At 44.1% G+C, this 20,692-nt stretch overlaps 1 protein-coding gene across 1 annotated transcript in view; it reads left to right on the top strand.

The window, feature by feature from the left end:
* Positions 1-20,692, top strand: part of stk10 (serine/threonine kinase 10) — a 28,133-nt gene that overhangs the window by 3,792 nt on the left and 3,649 nt on the right. Inside the window, exons 2-19 of the mRNA XM_052046815.1 lie at positions 2,087-2,251; positions 6,984-7,032; positions 7,465-7,614; positions 9,720-9,792; positions 10,220-10,414; positions 11,080-11,161; positions 13,419-13,553; positions 14,556-14,855; positions 14,963-15,343; positions 17,592-17,716; positions 18,207-18,330; positions 18,568-18,747; positions 18,875-18,967; positions 19,054-19,183; positions 19,275-19,399; positions 19,721-19,909; positions 20,012-20,137; positions 20,250-20,363. Of these exons, the coding sequence (XP_051902775.1) occupies positions 2,087-2,251; positions 6,984-7,032; positions 7,465-7,614; positions 9,720-9,792; positions 10,220-10,414; positions 11,080-11,161; positions 13,419-13,553; positions 14,556-14,855; positions 14,963-15,343; positions 17,592-17,716; positions 18,207-18,330; positions 18,568-18,747; positions 18,875-18,967; positions 19,054-19,183; positions 19,275-19,399; positions 19,721-19,909; positions 20,012-20,137; positions 20,250-20,363 (2,736 nt within the window). The remainder of the gene's footprint in view (positions 1-2,086; positions 2,252-6,983; positions 7,033-7,464; positions 7,615-9,719; positions 9,793-10,219; positions 10,415-11,079; positions 11,162-13,418; positions 13,554-14,555; positions 14,856-14,962; positions 15,344-17,591; positions 17,717-18,206; positions 18,331-18,567; positions 18,748-18,874; positions 18,968-19,053; positions 19,184-19,274; positions 19,400-19,720; positions 19,910-20,011; positions 20,138-20,249; positions 20,364-20,692) is intronic.

Genomic DNA, 20,692 nt, shown 5'->3' with positions numbered 1-20,692 from the left:
AAAAACAAGAAGTGAGAAGTCGCCGTTAAGGCCTGAGATTTTTTTTTTTCTCTTGGTCAGCATTGTCATTTGAGTACCGTCAGTCATGACAATTTATGTTTTTGAGGGATTGCTATACTTTGCTTTTTTTTCACCCCTAATGTCAAAATCCATCCAAGGTTGTTTCCCTGGAACATGACGTAGCAGTTGATGAAGCGAAATCTGACATCTGGCGAGATTGAGTAGCGACATGTTGCTCTTATCTCCATGGAATCCAGACTCCAACAAAGATATATTAAAGTGTGACAAAGTGTGAAACATAGTGGTTTTTGGTGAGTGTTTGTAAAAATAAAAAAAAACGACAACAAAAAAAAACAGCTATAAAGCGAGCTCTGACGTGACACGCGGACAGCAATTTTTCTCCGTAGACACGCCCTTTTCCGTGTCAGAGCTACATCGACTCTCCCGAGGCAGTTTGTTCAGCAGTAGCTGCAATGCCACAATAATTGTGCTTGAAATTAAATGATAGCATAGATGCTAACCTTTAACAATAACGTAGCATACCTTTCATAATGCCCTCATTTTTTTCCCCCCTTTTTGTACGTATGTGACCAAACATTCCACAGCTATGCAATGACGTCACACTAATTTAAAGTGGCCTTTCCTAGTCATTTCCTCACAAGGACTTGTATACAATTTATACCAAGGTCCATGTAAACAGACACGTTTGCCTCCCTTTCTTGTCAGGATCCCAATTGGAAACTACAGGGGTGGTCAACAAGAGGGCAAGGAAGTTCGATGATTTTTCCACACCCCAAATTACACTGTTTTAAACAGCTTGAAAAACTGACCGGAAATGAAACAAATTGCTTCCAATGGCGCATAAAAAAAAAGAAAAATAGTCGCTTACCAAAATTAAGGCATCACCATCAATTTTTGGTCTTTTGAAATTGAGAACAATTTATAGATTCTTTGGCTTTTTTATTTTTCAGTTGAATTTCCTCATTGCAATTTATATTTCGGGCATTTACATTTTTGTGTGAAAGGCGGCTTGGATTGGTTTGTGTTGACTGACTGATTTGGTTTTACTGAAAGAAATCGAACGATCTACCTGAAACGCGATGCCTGACAGATCCGAGATGCCTAATTTATCATTGTCACTACGTCGCGGGTTGTTTCAGCAGAGGGGGTGGATAACGGAGTGCTGAGATCTTCACAGAGGAGTGAGCATCTGGCGTCTCAGTGTTTACTGTTTCGAGACTTGTTAACCGAGTCGCTGACGGTTGGATGGGTTGAAGGAGACGTCCTGTTGACTCGCACCTCGGGTTGCCCCTGGTGGTGGCCGTTCTGTGCACACACTGGATGGCCACACAGTACACGAGATGGGTGTGCGACCTCCGACTGTTGGTTCAGATGTTTTCCCACCAGCTCCTGTAAAACGGAGACATTAGAAGTCAATTGGTTGTTTAGTCTGTCTGCTTCCTGTAGGTTACTGGGGGACCAAATGCGTGACTTAATTGTATTTTTTTCATGGTTATGGGAACTTGGTTACAAACATGCATGCAGAGAAATGCAAAACGTGCATTATTATAATATATTTTTTTACGTTGTTTCAATTGTCTCTTAAATTGAAGAGGGGATGTGCCTCTTAGCAAATCTTGTTTGCACGTTGAATTTTTTTGTTGTCAGTCACCTGTAGATTTTTTTTTGTATGCACAGAACACAAGTGAGAGTTTTATTTGTCTTTGTAAAAGTAATTCAAATCTCTACATGGTATCATATAAATACAGTTGTTATATCAAACTTTGATTCAAGTTTGGAACTTTTCCTCATCCTCAATTTCATCCAAATATCTGTTCAGATTTACATTTTGTGGAATAACTTTATGGTGAGCACACTACACAAACAATTGGGAGAGTGCAATGTGGTCTTCATGGTCCATGTGTTTCGAGTTGAATAAAGACATAATTCGTACTCCCTATAGCATGTTTATTTTTCTGACTCGTCCCAAAACTAAACATAAGAGCCGCTTACACTCTGAAAAACGTGATCATATTGTGCATTTTTAAAGCTCATCTCATACAGAGTGCTTTGTCATGTGCACCAGGCCTGCAATAAGGAGACTGGCATTCTGGCTGCAGCCAAAGTGATCCAAACCAAATGCGAGGAAGAGCTGGAGGACTACATGGTGGAGATCGAAATCCTGGCCAAATGTGACCACCGTTACATTGTCAAGCTTCTGGACGCCTACTATTACAACAACCACCTCTGGGTAGGCAACACCGACGCTTAATCTGCCCCCCTTCCTCTTTGCAAATAGAGCACAATAGAAATCTAAACAAAACGTAGCGCACGTGTTGACAGGATGTTCTCGCTGCTCTGAGGCTGACTGGCTGTATTCGGGAAACATGTCATCAAAAGCTTGATTTCTCCTATGAGACTTGGTCCGTTAAAAGTGAAGGACAGCAATCGAGAGAGTTATAAGCCCTTGGGTGCCATAATTCATCTGCAGTGACCCTTGGTTGCCCCTGATGTTACTGCAGGAATGTGTAATTTTCTGCTCTTGAGCTATTTTCCCCTAAGTACGAATTGTCAAACCCCCCTCTTTAATCTCTAGGTTCTTTTGGCCAAGGAAAATAATGACCTGGCGCTGTACTGCGACCTTGAATATTCAAGGAATTGCTAGCCAGCCAAAAGACTCGAGATAGTTGTCATAGTAATTGTAGCGCCCCTCAAATACAAATATGATGCTATGAATAGCATTTGGTGGCCCACTTTGAACACATAACTGCTTTTCCTTTTGCAGAAGTGCATTTTATAGACGAGCTAAACGCATCGCCGCTGTGTTTCCATGTTTTGAGTCGTACTTACTGAATTGCAGCTACTTCTCACTAAAATACAGCATGCGCACAAACACAGCTGTGGCATAGCCCCCGAGATTGTCATGTTGTCATGGTTTTTGTTGGCCATACTTGGAATTCCTAAGCCACCCCCATCCACCCCCCCACTCCGACCCCTCCCAAACAGTCAGATCTGGACTCAGTGAAACAGTTTGTGCAACAAACATTCTTGCCTGCCTACTCAAGCCAATTTGCATGTCTGTGTGCTATACCGATTCCATCGACGACACAAAAACTCCCTTAACCTATTCTCATTTTGTATGTAGTCCCAGACCATCTAAAACAGCAAATAGGAGTGAGTGACACGGCTTGAAAATGATTTGTTTCTAAGTACAGGTAGAGAGAGATCGACCATCAAACTATATAATACAAGTTCAGTTTTCCAAATTTTTGGAGGTGCTTTATCAGATGCAATTGCGACATGGGTAGCTAGCTATTAGCTAGCTATTGCCATTTGAGGTTCTCTTTTTCAATAGTGTGTCGTTGCAGGCTTGTTCTACACATTTCTTTACCTTTAGCAGGATGTATATTAAATTAACTGGATAATGGTAACAGTAATGTCAAAATCAAATTGTCTAATGAGAAGCCCTTTAAGGACCGTAAAAGCGGACACAACCTTCCAGGGGCTGTCGAGTAGCTTTGCCCTGACAGTAGCGGTGAAATCATCAAGCCCATCAACATTCCAGCTGTTTTTCAGATGTATGCCATCCTTGTCCCTAAAGAGCCAAAGTTTTGTTAGTCGCCGACAGTGGGAATAGCCGAGAGTGATTTAAAACTATTCCTGTAATCGGTCATTGGAATCATTAGCGGAACACAATGTTAGTACTGTAAATCATGAAATCCATTCCAGAAAAAAAACCCTGCCTTTCCACAACATAATATGTTTAAAAAGTATTAAAGAGGGAAGAAAGTTAAAATCACTTGGGCAGCATCATGCATCCGAGGAGAATGTTTAGGTGTAGAATCAGAGTACGCGAACAACGATCGACTTCATTCTTGCCTCTTTGCTTCAAAACAAAACAATGTACCGGCGGTTACGAGACTTGGTTTCATTGATTGAAGAGATTAACCACAACAATGAGGTGAACACCGATATAGAGAGATGATATTTAAAGTCAGGTGTGTTCCTCATTCAGCACTTGCTGATAATGTAGTTGGACGTCAGATCGTGACGGCAGCATTGCTTGATTGTGCTCCCGTGATCCGTTTGCAACCTACTGTACGGTGGCACAGGCTGCAGTTGCTAAGCGACTTGATGACATTGCAGTTCCTCAACTTGAAGGCAGTAAGTATCTTTGCTGGCACAGCCTCTGATGCACCTTAAAGGAAAAACACAGATGACAGCACTATTGATGCAATGAATGTGGTCTAGGTCCAATTGAGGCTTGAGGGTGGGGATTGCAGACACTTTGCGGCTCTTCGATGGAAGCTTTACATTCTTTACAGCTCTCCTTGCACATGCGGTGGGAAAATCGCAGAGCCGTGACAAGGAAGAAGGGACACCGCTGCGTCGGCTAAAGCCTACACCTTTTTGGATTTTCTAGACCATGCCTTAAAATGGAATAGAAGAGAACAAAAAGGACAATAGCTTCTTTGAGTTATACGTAGATGCTTATTTATTAAATGTAAATCAGTTTAATTTGCCAAGTTGACTGTACGTGATGTTCCAGCCCATTGTGAAAATGTTGCTAGGCCAGTCAGGGCACATGCTTTTCACTGCTACTCAACAACTTCCCCAGGATCTTCAGTGTGAAAGCTGTGAAAAGTTTGGTTCAGTCTGGCGTTAAGACTGAAACCAAATCCCAGCAATTCCATACGTGGCCTTTTTAGGCCGGCAATAACGAATCAAATGTACACCGCACAGAAAGTTATGAGGTCGTAATTGTGTTGACCAACCTTTAGGGTTGATTTAGCTGAGGTAGCCATTTTGGTTTAACAGCCGCCGTAATACTCTTGTTATTGAACCTACGTTAATATCAATGTTAGTATTATAGAGACTAAAACACATAAATCTCAAACTGCGTCTTCGAGATTTACCGCCAGTCATACAATTCGGTACAAGGTTAAACGTTTCTCTTTCGTCGTCTCCTTTAGGAGAAATTTGTCTTGCAGTATGAGACAGCAACATACGAGAATACTAGCAGCAATCATACACCAGCATCATGTTGAACGCTGCAAGCACTTTTCATTAGTGGAATCTTTTTTTTTTTTCTCCCTCACACTATCTACACCGAAAACATGTGTCAAATGATAATCGGAGTGCGGTCAGAACATGGAAGGGGCACTACTCCTCAGCCCACATCACACTCATGATTTATCCGTCACGGTAAGATAGAACTGAAACTTAACCGATGTTGCAAACTGCTACCACTGGAGTGTGGAATACTAAAACCAGGATTTCTTTGCGACTGTTTGACCTTTTATGCACTCCGTGTGCTCAAATGATGGAGTGTGTGACTGGAGGCATGCGCCCTTCGTTGCGTTGCATCGACTTCCTTTTCATGCGTGTACTTTTTTTTTTGTCCAGAGTGAAACTCCACTCCCCATGCGAATTGTCACGCTTTGAAAGTTTAGTCATACCGAGGCGCGATGCACGCAATGAACTCATGGCGCAGATATTGGAGCATTTTGGTTATTTTGTATCCACAGCACGGGATTGGCATCAAAAAGTGGTCCTCATCAAAGGTCAAGAGAGACACTAAAAGATACACATTTGCTTTTTTTTCTGCCATTAACATTTCATTTAAATATAAATAAATAGCTGTCAACTATTGAATTTTTTTCATCCTCCATTGTAAAATTTAACCTCCAACTGACTCACAGGTCCTGATGGAATTAATATCGAGGTGGGACTTAGGGTCTTAGATCGACCCTGGAATGATAAATGGAATGTATTTCACTACTTTTGTCCCTATAGTATGTGTATCAGAAACTCTGTGGGAGGAGAGGAAATGAAAGATGCTTTTTCGAGGTTATTGTTGGCCAACAAAACATCATTTTTGGGAGTGTCTTGTTTTCTTCTTTTCCTCCTCTTCCTCCTCTCTCCCCCTGTGTTTTGACTTCACCGTTAAACTGCTATTATGCCGCATATGCGGCCTGGGTAGTTTCGTTGAACTTCTGCTCTTAAGTCTCCGTGTCTATTCTCGCACTTTGACCACATTGTTTTGTCTTGACTCGTCGGCGTCCGCTCAACGGGAAAAAAGGAACATATTGGACTCATGTACTTTAAATTGCTTCAATAGTTTTGCATAAGGATGCACTGATGATACAGAACAAAATGTCTCTGGGTGCCAAATCGGCCTCTTACGATAACATAGGGCCATATATTCCCAAGAGACTTTTACAAGAACTGATTGTTTCTTTTACCTCCACTGACATAACAATCGTAGAGCATTCAAGCACTCTTTAACTCATTCACTCCCAAAGACGTTTTTAAACGTCTTTTCAGACTTTGGTCCAGAATTGGCTGGTACTGAATGAGTTAAAAGCAATTAACTTTTGATCCTCAAGAATGTCGAACATTGTTATTGATATGTCGAGTACCGGGTATTTAAAATATCCTGAATAATAGTAATTATTGTGAGAGTCCAATGCCATACGTCTGTACTGTACTCGTGGAAAAAAAAACGCTCTGATACTACCACACCGATACTACTTTAGTTTCCAAAACCACGTGGCTTGTTTAGCTTTTTGCTGCTCAGCTCCGGCAAAGACAGTCATGGCTCCGATTAGAAAGCCGCAGCGGAGAAGGCGGGACACTACTCCGGCGTGGCATGTCGAGAAATAAGCAGTGGTGTGATAACGGTTGTATTTTATAACTTGTGGTGTTCTCCAGAAGCAGTCTTGTCATTCTTTTTTCAGCCACTTTATTTTATATCCTTATTTGTTTTCCTTCTGCACTTATATATTCTTTGTCTTTTATCTGTGTACTCCTTTGACGTGGTTCGGCTCGTGGTCCCAACTGAGATGCCACGTAACTTCTTTGCGTTACAGGCTAGATATAAATGAAATGCGGCAAGTTTTTTTGTGTTTCACAGCTTTTGATGACATTCATTCACCATCCATTGTACATTTGACGAAGAAAGAACCTTTTTCCTTCCCTAGATTTTGATTGAGTTCTGTCCGGGAGGAGCTGTGGATGCCACAATGCTAGGTAAGTCACCCCTTATGTTCTCTGCACCGCTCAGGTCCACACTTGCCACGTTTTCAATGTTTTTTGCCCACAATGCTTTTAAAAGTAATTTGGCCTTGAGAGAGCCCCAGCCAGCAGACACAGTGAAGTCCTCAACTGTGGGAAAACCCCCCGTGTGTTTTCACAAGTCTAATCCATGTCCTTATATCTGCATGTTATACCCCCACTGTAGCTAACTAAACGCACTTTCTCTTATCCGGGATAAGCAACGCAGCGACACCTGTGTGAAGCTTTAGTCACAGCATGACCTTTGATAATCTTCTCTTGAGTGGAATTCACACACTGGATCAGCCTCCCTAAAGATCAGAATTTGCAAAGTTGGCATCCGTCCAACCCTTGACTTGACATCCTTCCTTGTTTTTGTTTCTTGTTTCCGTCTTTTCCTTTGATCAGAGTTGGATCGAGGACTGACTGAGCCCCAGATAAAGGTGGTCTGCCGGCAGATGCTGGAGGCTCTTGCCTACCTACACAGCATTAAGATCATCCATAGAGACCTGAAGGCCGGCAACATCCTCCTCATGCTAGATGGGGACATCAAACTCGGTGAGAGTTGGCTGGGTCACTTGCTCTATTTAGAGGTTTCCGTTCCTTGCTTAAGCATGTGGGGGGGATTTTCGAACGATACGCACAACTGCAGGCGATTGTTATGTTGTTGTTCCATTAAGTACGGCGTGGCCCTAGAAAGCTTTGGCCTGTCTTCTGCAAATTCCTCAGTAACGGTGGCTCTGGGCCACATGACTGTGTTGGGCCACCCGATATAATTCAATATTTTGACTTGTACCCACTTGAATTCATCAATCATCAGTGCTCAGTTTACTGCGCTGCACACATTTTTTTGGGGGGCATCAGATGAAATCCTTCCATTAAAAATGGCTTGAACACGATATAATGCCCAGAAAATGTTGAATGTCTCCATAGCTGTGTTCAGTAATCATGTTTTTATACTAAAAAACAACCCCATAATATGCAAAAAGGAAAAAAACTATACAGAATTAACTTTTAAAGGCTTAACAAATACCGTATAAAGACGCGAAACATATTTTATGTCCAAACATGACCACCGCCCAAAAAGGCCACACAGGGAGGCCGGAGCCGGAATCGAACCCTGTAGCTCTGCACTATGAGGCCCAAACTAATTCGACCACTGGGTCACCCGGAGCCAAAACATACTATGCAAATTTAACAATGAGGAACCCAGTTACTAGTGTACTGAATTAAAAATAACTTCACCGCTTATTGGAAACTGGATTGAAATAACATCATTGCCGATTATGATTTACACGTTTGGCATTGGTGCACGCCAACAACCACAAGTGAATCAGATCACAGTGTGGGCAAAACAACTTTCTCATACTTTTATTTTTATGGACCCTTTTGAAGAAAGCATTCTTCACATAGCTTTGACCAAGTTGTGGATGAGACCCGGTGGCCTGTGTGTCATACGTTGAAATCACAGCGACCCCCCCACACCCTACCCCCACACTCGCCAAACAAAAGGGACAGGAAGTGGTTTCTCTCATGTGTCATTCAAGGCAGTGCTGACATTTTAAGCGACAGACATAAAATGTTGAAGCCCGTGCAATTTTTTTTTAAATCTGAACAAATTCACACACGGGTGTATTTTTAGAAAAGATAGAAACTCCCAATGGATCTCTTCTCTTTTAATACTTCTAGTAAAACTGGCTTTACCTGCTGGTGCACTGCAGTGTGTCAAGTTCTTAGTTACCGTAACTCTGATGTTACATCAAAAATGAACCAAGGTGCATTCGAATTACACAACTTGTTGATCACTTAAAACTTTTTTTTTTAAACTAGGCACTATTTTTGATTCCCATGAGTTTGTTTTTTTAGCCATTGTCTCACGTTCTTATGTAGGACACCATCATTTGATGCTTCTTATTTGGGTGTTTCATTTTATATCGGGCGTTACCCCTTTTCGAAGTCATCACAGTGACTCATTTCCAACCTTTACCATTTTGTCGCTGAACGACCAATTTTGTGTTGTTCACTCGTGTCGTGAAAGATACTTGGGGAAACACACCCTGGCTGCTGCATCGCTAACTGGAACGTGCCACGTCATAGGTTAAATCTAGTGACGTGATGGGAGAAGAAATTCTTTGCAGGCATCTTTACCCTTTTAACTGCCAAACGTGTTACACTTGACAACGTGACCTCAGGGAACTGAGGTCGACACCCAACAAAAGTATCCTACAAGTGTATGTTGGATGTTGATTTGGAATCTAATCGTTGTACAATAACCCTCGACAACCCCGCACATTTCCAATTTTACTGGGCGGTGCTCATAAGTGACATCTGCCGCCAACCTCGTGCCAGTTGTAGGAGAGAACAAAGGGAGTGGACCCTTGATTCGGGTTTAATACTTTGGGAACATTTAAATGCCCTTGATTTCATATAATTGAGGATGAACGCAATTAACTTATTTTTACACTTGTATGGCCATCACGGCTATTAAAATGCTACTCAATGGCTGCACAGGTTTTATGATGGGGATTCCACAGCATATTGTGTGTGCGCCTTTTATTAGTCAACTAAATCGGGTTATCGGTGGTAAATATGCGGCAAACGAAGCATTAAATCTCATTTATCTTGGTTCTTTTTGTATGTGTGTGTGTGTGTGTTTTTTCTAGCTGATTTCGGTGTGTCTGCTAAGAACACCAAAACCCTCCAGAGAAGAGATTCTTTCATCGGCACGCCATATTGGTGAGTAATTACGGTTTTTTATGTTTTATTTTTTTGGTCCTGACCAGGCATTGCTGTCCTGTAACGTGAGCTGTTCAAAACGTCGTAAATCCAAGCAAAATTTGATGTGCAGACCGCCGCTTCATAGGAATGCTTTTGATCTTTTAGCCACACGTTCTCCATTAGTCTATAAAAAAAAAGCGTGAGCTCTGCTCACAGCTGTAATCCCTCAGCGGTGTGACAACAGCGCCGTTCCCTCGTCTTCACCTGAACAAACTGGCCGCGTCTCCTTTGAAGGCTTCAGTGGCGTATCCTTAACAACAGGGTTCTCCCCGTGAGCGCATGCGGCCAAGTCAGTCATTGCATAGTTGTCGGGATTCACTGCATGTTTGCGTTTCGGATACTTAATATGGCACAGTGCTCACTCCAAATCTTGTCTGTTTGTCAGGATGGCCCCAGAGGTGGTCATGTGTGAGACCATGAAGGATGCCCCGTACGATTACAAGGCCGACATCTGGTCCCTCGGGATTACGCTGATCGAACTTGCTCAGATTGAACCACCGCACCATGACCTCAACCCCATGAGGGTGCTGCTGAAGATCACCAAGTCGGAGCCTCCCTCCCTGGATCAACCGAACAAATGGTGAGTAAGTCAGCCGCAGCTGAAGCAACTTAATTTAGAACAAAAGTGACTCAACTCCGGTATGTCATCATATGTTTAAACATGATATAAAATAATAATAATATAAAATAAATAATATAAAAATATATTTTAAAACCATTTATTAAACTATATTATTTTGTCACTGCTACATTTGGGCGGAAAAAAAGAAAAAAGGTACCGGTAATATTAAAGACAAAATTAAGGTTTCTCTCTTTCTAACAGACACCTTGTCCTCTCTGAACTGGACTAAATAAAAGCCCCAGGCCGCTTTTATGCGGCTATGTGCTATTTTTCACTTTCTACTGTCCGGTGCATCACATGATCACCTCTCAATTCAGTGACATTGGACCTAAAAAAAAAAGCAAAAGTGCTGAACAGCGACCGTTTCCACTTCTCACTTTTACGAGCCGAGATTCGCGACACAGCTTTCACAAAGGTGCCGAAAGTGGGCTCGCGATTCCCCCGCGTCGCAATCGCGCCCGTTGAGAGCTTGCGTTTACGAAGACCAGCTGTGCGCAGCAGAGGAATCCGCATGTATTAACATGATGCATTTGACCACTTTACTATGTTAAGCTGTCCTACATACCCCCCTTCCGCGCTCCATTTGTGACTTCTCACTTCTCATTCTGTGACTGTTTTCACAGGTCACAAGAGTTTAAAGATTTCCTGAGGAGAGTTTTGGATAAGAACCCAGAGAACCGTCCGACTGCAGTCCAGCTCCTGGGGGTAAGCCAAGATGCATGACACCGAACATGTTACTTGGCACACTGACGTTCTTTATATTGACCTGACCAGAGTCGAGGAGTGGGGGGGGGGGGCAAATTAGACTTGAGTTGCCGATTTATTTATTTTTTGCCTGCAGATCAATAATTAGGCTTTCTGGCAAGGAACAGTTCAAAACAAATATTTTTGTTCACTCGTTCATACGCATGTACAAAATGTCAACGCGCGTTCATTAAGAAAACTGATATGACTTCTCTCTGCCAAGTTTCTCGGTTTGGTTATGATGGAAGCCAAATACTGTTCACTCTAAAAGCAGCGATACCGCAAAAGGAAAATTTCAAGAAGCTTATGTGAGGTGCAGTGGCCACTTTCGCAAACTTGATTTGAAATTGTGGTTGAGTTGTCGCTGTGCTTGGTAGTCGAGTCTAGACAAGACGGTGTCAACTCTGTGCCAATATTGTAAAAGTGAATTCAAAAAAAGGACTTTGATACATTTTGAACCTGTTTTATGCTTATCAAAATGAGCTCAGGCTCCACAGTTGAGATCCAAAACATGGTATGACCATTCACTGTCACATCTACAGTACTTCTCAGGCCAGCTTAATGCCAATTGTTTCTGGAACAAATCTTAACAAAGTAGTCAAAGCGAGCACGACGCGGTCTCAAACAGTAGAGCGCGGCGTCTATTAAAATTCCGAGCTTTGGTTTCCTGCGTTGATCCCGCAGCTGAGGGAAAGCCAGCTGTTTACATTCCCGGCCAGCCTCGGCCGCCGCGAACATGTCAGGATCACGCTTGGCCTCGTTCTCCACTGCTGGCCAGTTGGAGAGATGGAAAGCCGAGATCCATGCAGGCTCCCTGGGGGGGGGGGGGCGGTTGTGTCTGCGTTCTTCACCGGGGAGCTTAGAGACGGGCGCGGTCTGCTTTTTGGTGCCATGCTGGATGTTTTAGATCTATATCATGGCTGTGGTTTGTCAGATAACATGTATTGCAATGACTTTTGCGGATGTCACGTTTTTGGGTCAGATTATCATGCTTTTAAAATGTGATGCAACGGTTAGTCATTTCTTCGAGAATTATTACTGAGCTGTGTGTGTGTGTGTGTGTGTGTGTGTGTGTGTGTGACTGCCACGCTTAAGTGTTGCGTGTCAGTCAATAAGGCTCGCAGGACAGTTTCCTTTTATCTTTGGGAAGTGTTGACGTAACCTGCTGTTGGGCTGTAAAAAAGTGGAGTCTGATAGGATGTTGTAAACAACCACCCCCCCCCCCCCCCGACCCCACTCAGGCATATTTAGGGTAAACTCATCCTTTGATACAGCAAAAACTTCCATCATCAAAGTCAGACATTTAGCATGGCATTATTTTGTACATATTTCTCTCGCGTAACCCCCCCCCCCCAAGAAGTATTGTAGCGCTGGTATGATCCATCATGTATTGCTATTTCCCAACTGTCATTTTAACAAAGTATTGTCGATTTGCCCTGATTTTGCAACACCATCCAGTCTTAAATCTGTCCCGGCCATTGCAACACAAGCAGCCTTGTGCTCCGCTTCCACCAAATGTTTAACCTTTTCCCAAGCAGCCATGCATGCGTGACTCGGTGCCCCCTAACGCAACACAAAACCAGAAAAGAGGACATAAGCGCCACTGTTCTTCCCTTTTTTCCCCCTTCTCATTGTGACATTGACCTTGTTTCAGCTGTTACATGTGAGGTGAGACTTGCTTTTTTTTCCTCTTACTGATATACACAAACAAACCAAAAAAGTGGTTGGCTAACCTGGGGTCGAGCGGGCAATTTTCCGGGTTGCTCTCACCTTTATACCCCAGCGTCCACGCCATTCTGCTTTTGCATCCTGCGCAAGTGTGACGGACGCATGGATGTGCAGTGGCCCTAAAGCGCTGCTGTCATCGGACACCGCTCAGCATTTATACTTCCTGCCACATTAGACAATAGCTGACTGTTATTTCTAATCAGCCAATTTGGAATCTGGAGCCAAACGGCTGAACAGCAAGTGCGGTTACACAGCGACGAAAATTCTGCCAACGCGCACTCAATTAAACGCACGGTTGTGTTTACCGCTTTGATATCATTTGATTTCATCAGCGGTGAAAGTCGCCCGCGCTCTTCCTGTCTCGCTGCCACCCGGGGCCAGCCGCTGACCGCCATTAATCAACGCTTTAATCAGAAGCGCACCCGATTCCCCCCCCGCCGCTACTCACGCCTGACATTTCCCCTGCGTGTCTCCCCCCCCCCACACCCAGCACCCTTTCGTGAGCTCGGTGACGACGAATCGACCGCTGAGGGAGCTGGTGGCCGAGGCCAAGGCTGAAGTCATGGAGGAAATCGATGACAATGGAGAGGATGCGGAGGACGACGACACCTTGGAGCTCACTGTGGTACCAAATCGAGTTTATTTGTCCAATCTGACCCTTCATTTATTTCTCCGTCATTGTTCATGACTGAAAATTGGAGAATTTGGCCGCTTAACGTCCTTGTCGTTGCTCATTTACGGAGGGAGGTCTTAACAGCTGACTCTAGCTGTGAGAATTGCACATACCGATGTTTTCATCAGAGGACAATTTATTTATTTCCGCCAGCATTCTACAAAATATCCTCCATTCATTTCGTGTGCTTTTTTTTTGGGGGGGGGGGGCAGAATATTACCGGCAGCCAAGCTAAGAAAAAGCTACATTACCTCCAGATTACAAGCAAACTGCACATAGAGCAAACATTTCTCGGTAAACATTGCTTTCCTGCCAAAGGACTGAAGGTCGCTTCTGTTGGGCGGCCATTCATGTGTCCGTAGCGGCCGCGAGATTAGAAAGTAACATAAGAGCACGAGGGTGCACTTTACCACCCTCAGAATAAACAAAAGAACAGTAACCGGAACACTGACATCCAGCCGCACTTTAAATTTAGACCTTGGTATTTCGCCTGGAACCGAAAGAAAATGCTTACTTATTATTCAGGGCCATCCATACATTGTTCTGCCTCAGCTGTTACATTAGACTTAAAAAAAAAAAAAAAAAAAAAAAAACAACAACTGGACCTTAGGAGACCTCTGTATATTATCGCCCAGGTCATAAAGCTGCCCTCTTTAGACAGTTATGTAATGTGTATGAATGTCCGGAAATTACTCTCATGAAATAAGGTTGCAAAAATTGCCCTTTCCTCAAATCTTTGTGAGATAAATAAAATGTACATCATACATGTAATCTTCATCACGGAACTAATTGGGCCTGATGCGAAAAAAACTTTTGAGCAGGAAGGGCCTCATTCTTGCCGAGCGATGATTGCTGACACTACTGAAGCTGGACGCAAAGGGGTAGACAAGTATTTCAAATGCGGTGTTTTGCCACATCACCGCATGACCAGTCTCCTTCTTTTTGGCGCGCTAGACCAGTCAGACCAGTCTGGAGGGAGACCAGTCTTCGGGCCCTTCGAGCCCCACCACAACGTCCCCGCAGCCTTTACTTGGGAAGGAGGCCGACCCAGTCTCGGCGTCGGACGATCAGCCAAGCGCCGTCACGGCCGCCCCTGTTCCCTTACCGCGGCATAATCTTCCCTCCAAGGAACAATCGAATTTCGCAGAGAAGCTGGAGTCCGACAAATACGAGAGCGGCGTGTCCATCAAGACTTCGAGCTCGGACTCTGGCATCGAGGATGGGAAGAGTACCCCCACATCGGAGGAGGAAAAGGTAGACCGACTGTCTGCATGATTTTTTTTTTCCCTGTTGAGCCCTTCCAAACGATTTGAGGTTTTAATCATAAAAGATACACAGTAACCGTAATCTACGTTTTCCAGGTGGCCGTTGAGTCGGAACAGCCGCCGTCTCTCCCCCAGTCCGACACATCTGAAGAAAGCGGTGACAGCATCGAGTCGCCACAGGTCCCCAGGGCCCAGGCGTCTCCGGATCAGAGCGCAGACATACTGAATCAAGCTGCCCTCAGCCCGGCGCAGACTCCGGAACTCATTGCTGCTCCTTCACCGGCGCCTTCTTCCAATCCGAGCTCCATGCTCAACAAGATGAACACCGATCGAGCGTCGATGGGATCCGCCGCCGAGACGGTCTCGCCTTACATCAACGGACAGGTCAATGGCACGCGGTACTCATACTCGGGCAGCATGGACACCGAGAGCATGAGGAGTCTGTCCTTCAAAGAGAACTTCTCAGTATCCGCAAGGGTAAGTCCACTTTGTGCTTTCTGCGTCTAAATTTCGCTTTAAAAGGTGAAACGCTCTTTAATGGGTAAGTAAGTGGCAGGAAGGGAAAAAAAGTGCAAAGAAGGAGCTCCCAGTGTCGTCCGGAAAACTCCTCCTTGGAAAAAGCATGTCGCGAGGAACTGAAACTGCATTGTTGCTTTTGTGGGGTGTGGGTGTTAGAACGCTGAAACAGAGGATTCCCTGTATTTCGCATGTCTTTTAGCAGCACATGATATACAGGAAGTATAATGTTCAAGGTGGGATTTACACAGATTAACGGGGGATGTGCACCGCCGTTCTTCTTTCCTACGTTGAAGTCGGCGGCTCGTATGAAACGATGAAAACAACAACAGTGCCGGTGGCACGAACGTGTACACCAACCGAGTGCTTGAACACTTTTCCGTCATTTAAAATTTTGCAGCGGCCACCTCAGGCCTAATTTCGATCCACACGTGGCTCTTAGCGTTGCGCTAGTTGGGTTTTGTTGAACTGCAATTCCAGCCAGTGATCAAAATTGGACCAACATTGACTCAATTTAAGCCAACAGAAATCCTGCTTTGTCCTTTCATAGACCAGCGAAGGCGATTAGAAAAAGTGTTTCAAAAGCACAAAGAAAAAAAAACATTTTTTACTTGGCCATGCTCTTTCGACATGAGCCAATTACGGTACACCCCAGATGACAAAAACAAAACTCTAGTCAAGACTTCATTAAGATATCCGTCTAATGATTAGATAGAGCACTCCTCGTGGTCACATTTAGTGAACGAGAAGCATTTGACTGTTAAGTAGCCTTCAAAAGGTCTCAATATGACTCTTATCCTTAAACCTGGAAGGGATTCTCTCAAAAATCCAAATAAAGTGAGCATGGTGGCTTAACAGGTTAGGTGTAATGCCAACGTACGAGACGAGAGAGAGAGAGAGGGTGTTTCATGAGTGGTTTCCATCGAGCCTTCTTGGCGGCAAAATATGCACGGTGTCCCATTCACGGAGGCCCAATGTGGCCTTTGTGTGGCCACAGTCCAGCGGTTGACCTCCGGTGAATGGAGCTCTCTATGCGCCTCTCTGTCACCCAGTTGCTTCTGGAGCTTTACGGACGCCCGACTGACCATGACTGGAAAATCCTGTTGAACTCTGTGTGGAGTTTTGTCGTCTTTTATTTATTTATTTTTCCAGAACAGCTTATTCAACGAGAGGCACTGCGGTCACTGAATAGACTATCAATAGGCAGGCGTATTTAACATGAGCCCTTGTTTTTGCATATACTGTATGTTAGTAATGGGATGTATTATTAACTCTTTAAGTCCACAAGACGTACTTGTAGGTCTTTTTAAAATTAGGCCCCGCCTACCAAAGACATACTTGTACGTCTAAGTCTTTTTTTTTTGCGTCATAGAGAGGAGGAGGGGATGATGCAATCTCTGAATGAGAATAAGTCGTTTGCATTGTAAATCATGTAAAAAGTGACCAGTAGGTGGCAGTGATGCCTCACATGCTTGAAATACATGCTTTTACAAAAAGCTCTTTTTCTCCGTCTTTTGTCCAGGAATTGCCATTTTCATAAAACTTAGCCATTTTGTAATGCCGATTGCTGAAGAATGGAAAAAGATAGAAACACATTTTTTTCTGCTGAAGGAAGAGAGTCCAAACTTTATTTTGGTACGCTCCATGTTTATATAGCACTAGCTGGTTCGCCGCCCTCCGGGCGGCTCATCAGCTAGTTCCTGCGGAAGGCTGGTAAGGTGGGCCTTCGGCCCACAAAAGTGTTGTTGCTTGGTTGAACTTTTTGTTCATCTTCATTGCTTATCGCGAAAATAAAGAGATGTTTAGCTCTACTAAATAACTAACAATTTCATTGCAATGCTTGTGGGTAGACAACATTTTTTCGCCAAGATGCCCGCGCGATCGTAGTGAGCCACTGCCTGAGCGGCGCAGTGGCGGCGCGGTGAAGTAGGTACGTTTTGAAAAGGGACAGACGGAAGGACAGACCGCGTGCGGTACGACGCGCAATATATATATGGATAGATTAGAACCAAATATTCTGTGGGCCTTGCAAGATCAGTCAAAATCCAGTAAAACACTGGGATTGAGGGTGTTGCTCCCGTGAAATAGCTGCGATTGAATGAGTTAATACTAGTATATATCGATATATATATATATATAAAGTGCATGTTACATGAATTAAGAGCATGTAACACACACCAGCAACCCCCTTTCTCTTTCCTTCCTGCAGGACTACTCTCGGAAGACGTTAAGGCGAACCAGGAAGTTTGTGATCGACGGTGTGGAGGTGAGCGTGACAACCTCGAAGATCATCCGGGACGATGAGAAGAAGAACGAGGAGATGAGATTCCTTAGGTATGCGGACAAACCTCTTGCACATCAGATACGCAAACAAACAGGAATGCCTCACCCGTCAGGATCTTGATAAACACCGTGGAGAATTTGGGTCATGCCGAAAAGTGGGAGGGTCGGGGGGAGTGGAGTCAAATGTAAAGAGAAGTTCAATGATCTATACAGCCTATATTAAGATATATGTTTCTTTATACCCCAATCCTCCTCTTTTGCATGCAGCATTTCTTTTCCTGGTGATGGTTACGCAAATCCAGGCATCTTGACCTCTTTTTTTAACTTGAGAAGCAAGCTTACACAAAAAAAAAAAGATGCTAAAGGGTCCAGTCATTCCCATGACATGAAATGAATTGTTGACTCCTCTTTGATGTCCTACCGCTGCATCACTCATGCCACCTAGTGGTACGAATGTGACCCAACACACACTGTCACAAACTTAATGAGATGTCACTCACAGTTGACTTTAACCTGGTATTTTTGTGTTTTGTGTGTCCAGGCGCCAGGAGCTGCGCGAGCTGCGTTTACTGCAGAAAGAGGAGCAGCGAGCCCTGACTCAACTGCAGACCAAAATGGAAACGCAGAAGGACCAAATGCAAAAACGCTTTGACCAAGAAATGAATGTGAGATGCCATTCACGGGACGCAACAGAACACCGATCCGGTTGCACTTGATGTGCTCAGTGTCGAGCCCGGCGTCTTCCCAAAAGAAGTGTACAACTTTCGATACATTTCACTGTATATATAGCCCTGATTTGCTCTTCTAAATCATGGTTGTATTGTTATCGGAGTTATTTGTCTTTGGGTTATTACAGTATCTCGGTCATGCCATTTTTTAATGCCGTCGTGTCGTCTTCACAGCTGAAGAAGAAATTCTACGACACGGAGATGGAGAACCTGGAGAAGCATCAGAAGCAAACAATTGAGAGGATGGAGACGGACCACCAAAGTAAACTCAAAGATGAGACAAAACGCATTAAAGCTGAGCAGCAGCGCGAGTACCAGAGGTTCCAGGATCAACTCAAACATCTGAAAAAGGAGGTAGGCACACTTAAAAATGGATGGTCTTTTAAAAAAAACATTTCCCAATGCACCTTTGACACGACACGATCCGGCCCAGCTCTGTCTTATGCAAATGAGTGACACCATTTTTTTCCCCCCTCGACAGGTGAAACAATCTGTCGACAAGCTCCCAAGAAGTGAGCGCAAAGAACAATTGAAACACCGAATGAATTCCTTCCAAGAAACCAAACAACAAGAGGTGCGGTGACGAGAAGATAAGAATAAATTATTACGAAGAATTATCCATGAATGTCTCATGAATTTCCCCCCTCCTTGTGTCTTAAGGAGACACAATTCCTAGCAGCCCAGAAAAACCACCTAGAGTCTACCCTCTACCAAATCACCTGCAACAACAAGAAAGAGATTGCCGATACAGAGCAGGACTGTCTCAACAAGAAGCAGCAGCTAATCCGAGGTTGGGGTTTCTGTGGCGAGCGTGAGAACGCGTAGTGTGATGCTTTATGCTTAACCGTATGCCCTCGCCGTCCTCCTGTCTCGCCGCTCAGATCGCGAATCTTCGGTATGGGAATTGGAGGAGAGGAGCCTCCATGAGAGACACCAGCTACTCAAGCAGCAGCTGAAAGATCAATATTTCCAACAGAGGCACCTGCTCCTTAAAAAACACAGCATGGTAAATGAAAATCATTGCCAGATGCTAATGCTAGTTAGCATCTCTTTCAATAACGGGATTGAACGCAACTATTTCAGCAACAATATGTCGGCACTTGATAGAAGTGTAGTCATGACCGTCACATCCTCCGGGTAGAAAAACGGAGTAGAAAAACTGATATTAGTGCTGTACAGATGAGCCCAGAAAGGAGTTGAGACCTTATAAATCCCAATTGAGCTCCAGGCGGGAGACACCTTGTGTCATTTTTTTGGTCTCTCTGTATCTTGTCACGTGTTCTTCCTCTTCCTGCGACTTCCCTTGTTTTCTTCTGTGAAAATCCAGGAAAAGGAGCACATGCAGAGCTACAACCAGCGCATGATCGAGCTTCTGAGAGTTCGTCAGCAACAGGAGAAGAGTCGCCTGCCCAAGAACCAGCGCAACGAAGCCAAAACCCGCTTGGCCATGTTCAAGAAGAGCCTGCGCATCAACTCCTCAGGCAACAGCTCAGAGGACAGGGAGAAGATCAAACAGGTACAACCGTTGTGTAAACCATGCAAGTAGATTGTTGTCATGTGTAGGACACAACCGCAAATCAACCCGCTTCTCACATCTTGTTTCGTTTGCCCTGTGAAGTTTTCCCAGCAGGAGGAGAAGCGTCAAAAGAACGAGAGGCAGCAACAGCAGCTGAAGCACGAGAATCAAATGAGGGACATGGTTGCAAATTGCGAGGGAAACATCCGAGATTTGCAGCAACTGCAGGTACACGCACGTACACTTTTTTGTTTCAGTTTTTACCTACACAAAAAATTGTTTTGCCCCCCCAAGAAATAAAAATAAATAACAGTAATAATCATAACTGTGACTACCCCAGAATGAGAAGGCCCACGTGCTGCTTGAGAATGAGACGCTTAGGCTTAAACAGCTGGATGAGCAGCACAACCAGCAGCTGAAGGACTGGAGGGAGCAGCTGAAACCGAGGAAGATGGTAGGTTTCCTGTCACCATTCATCGAGCAACTCAAAATACCGGCGTGCCGTGTGATAGAAATGTTTTTTTCGATATGTGAGCCATTGTGTACCTTCACTTTTTATTTGTGCTTTAAGGTGGCTTCACACTCCCAGTTGAAGTTTATACTATCAAACTAAACAAACTGAATTATTAAAAAAGAAAGCCACACAGCTTCTTAAGATATGGCCCTACTCAGTTTATGCTAATGCTAGTTAGCATCCATGTTGCGATGCTTTAAGTAACGGGACTGAACACAACTATTTCAACAACGATATGTCGGCACTTAATTGAAGTGTAGTCTCCGCGA

Source organism: Hippocampus zosterae, chromosome 16 (genome assembly GCF_025434085.1).
Source record: "Hippocampus zosterae strain Florida chromosome 16, ASM2543408v3, whole genome shotgun sequence".
Lineage (NCBI taxonomy): Eukaryota > Metazoa > Chordata > Actinopteri > Syngnathiformes > Syngnathidae > Hippocampus > Hippocampus zosterae.
The sequence above is the reverse complement of the archived record's forward strand: the minus strand, read 5'-3'. Positions and strand labels throughout refer to the sequence as shown.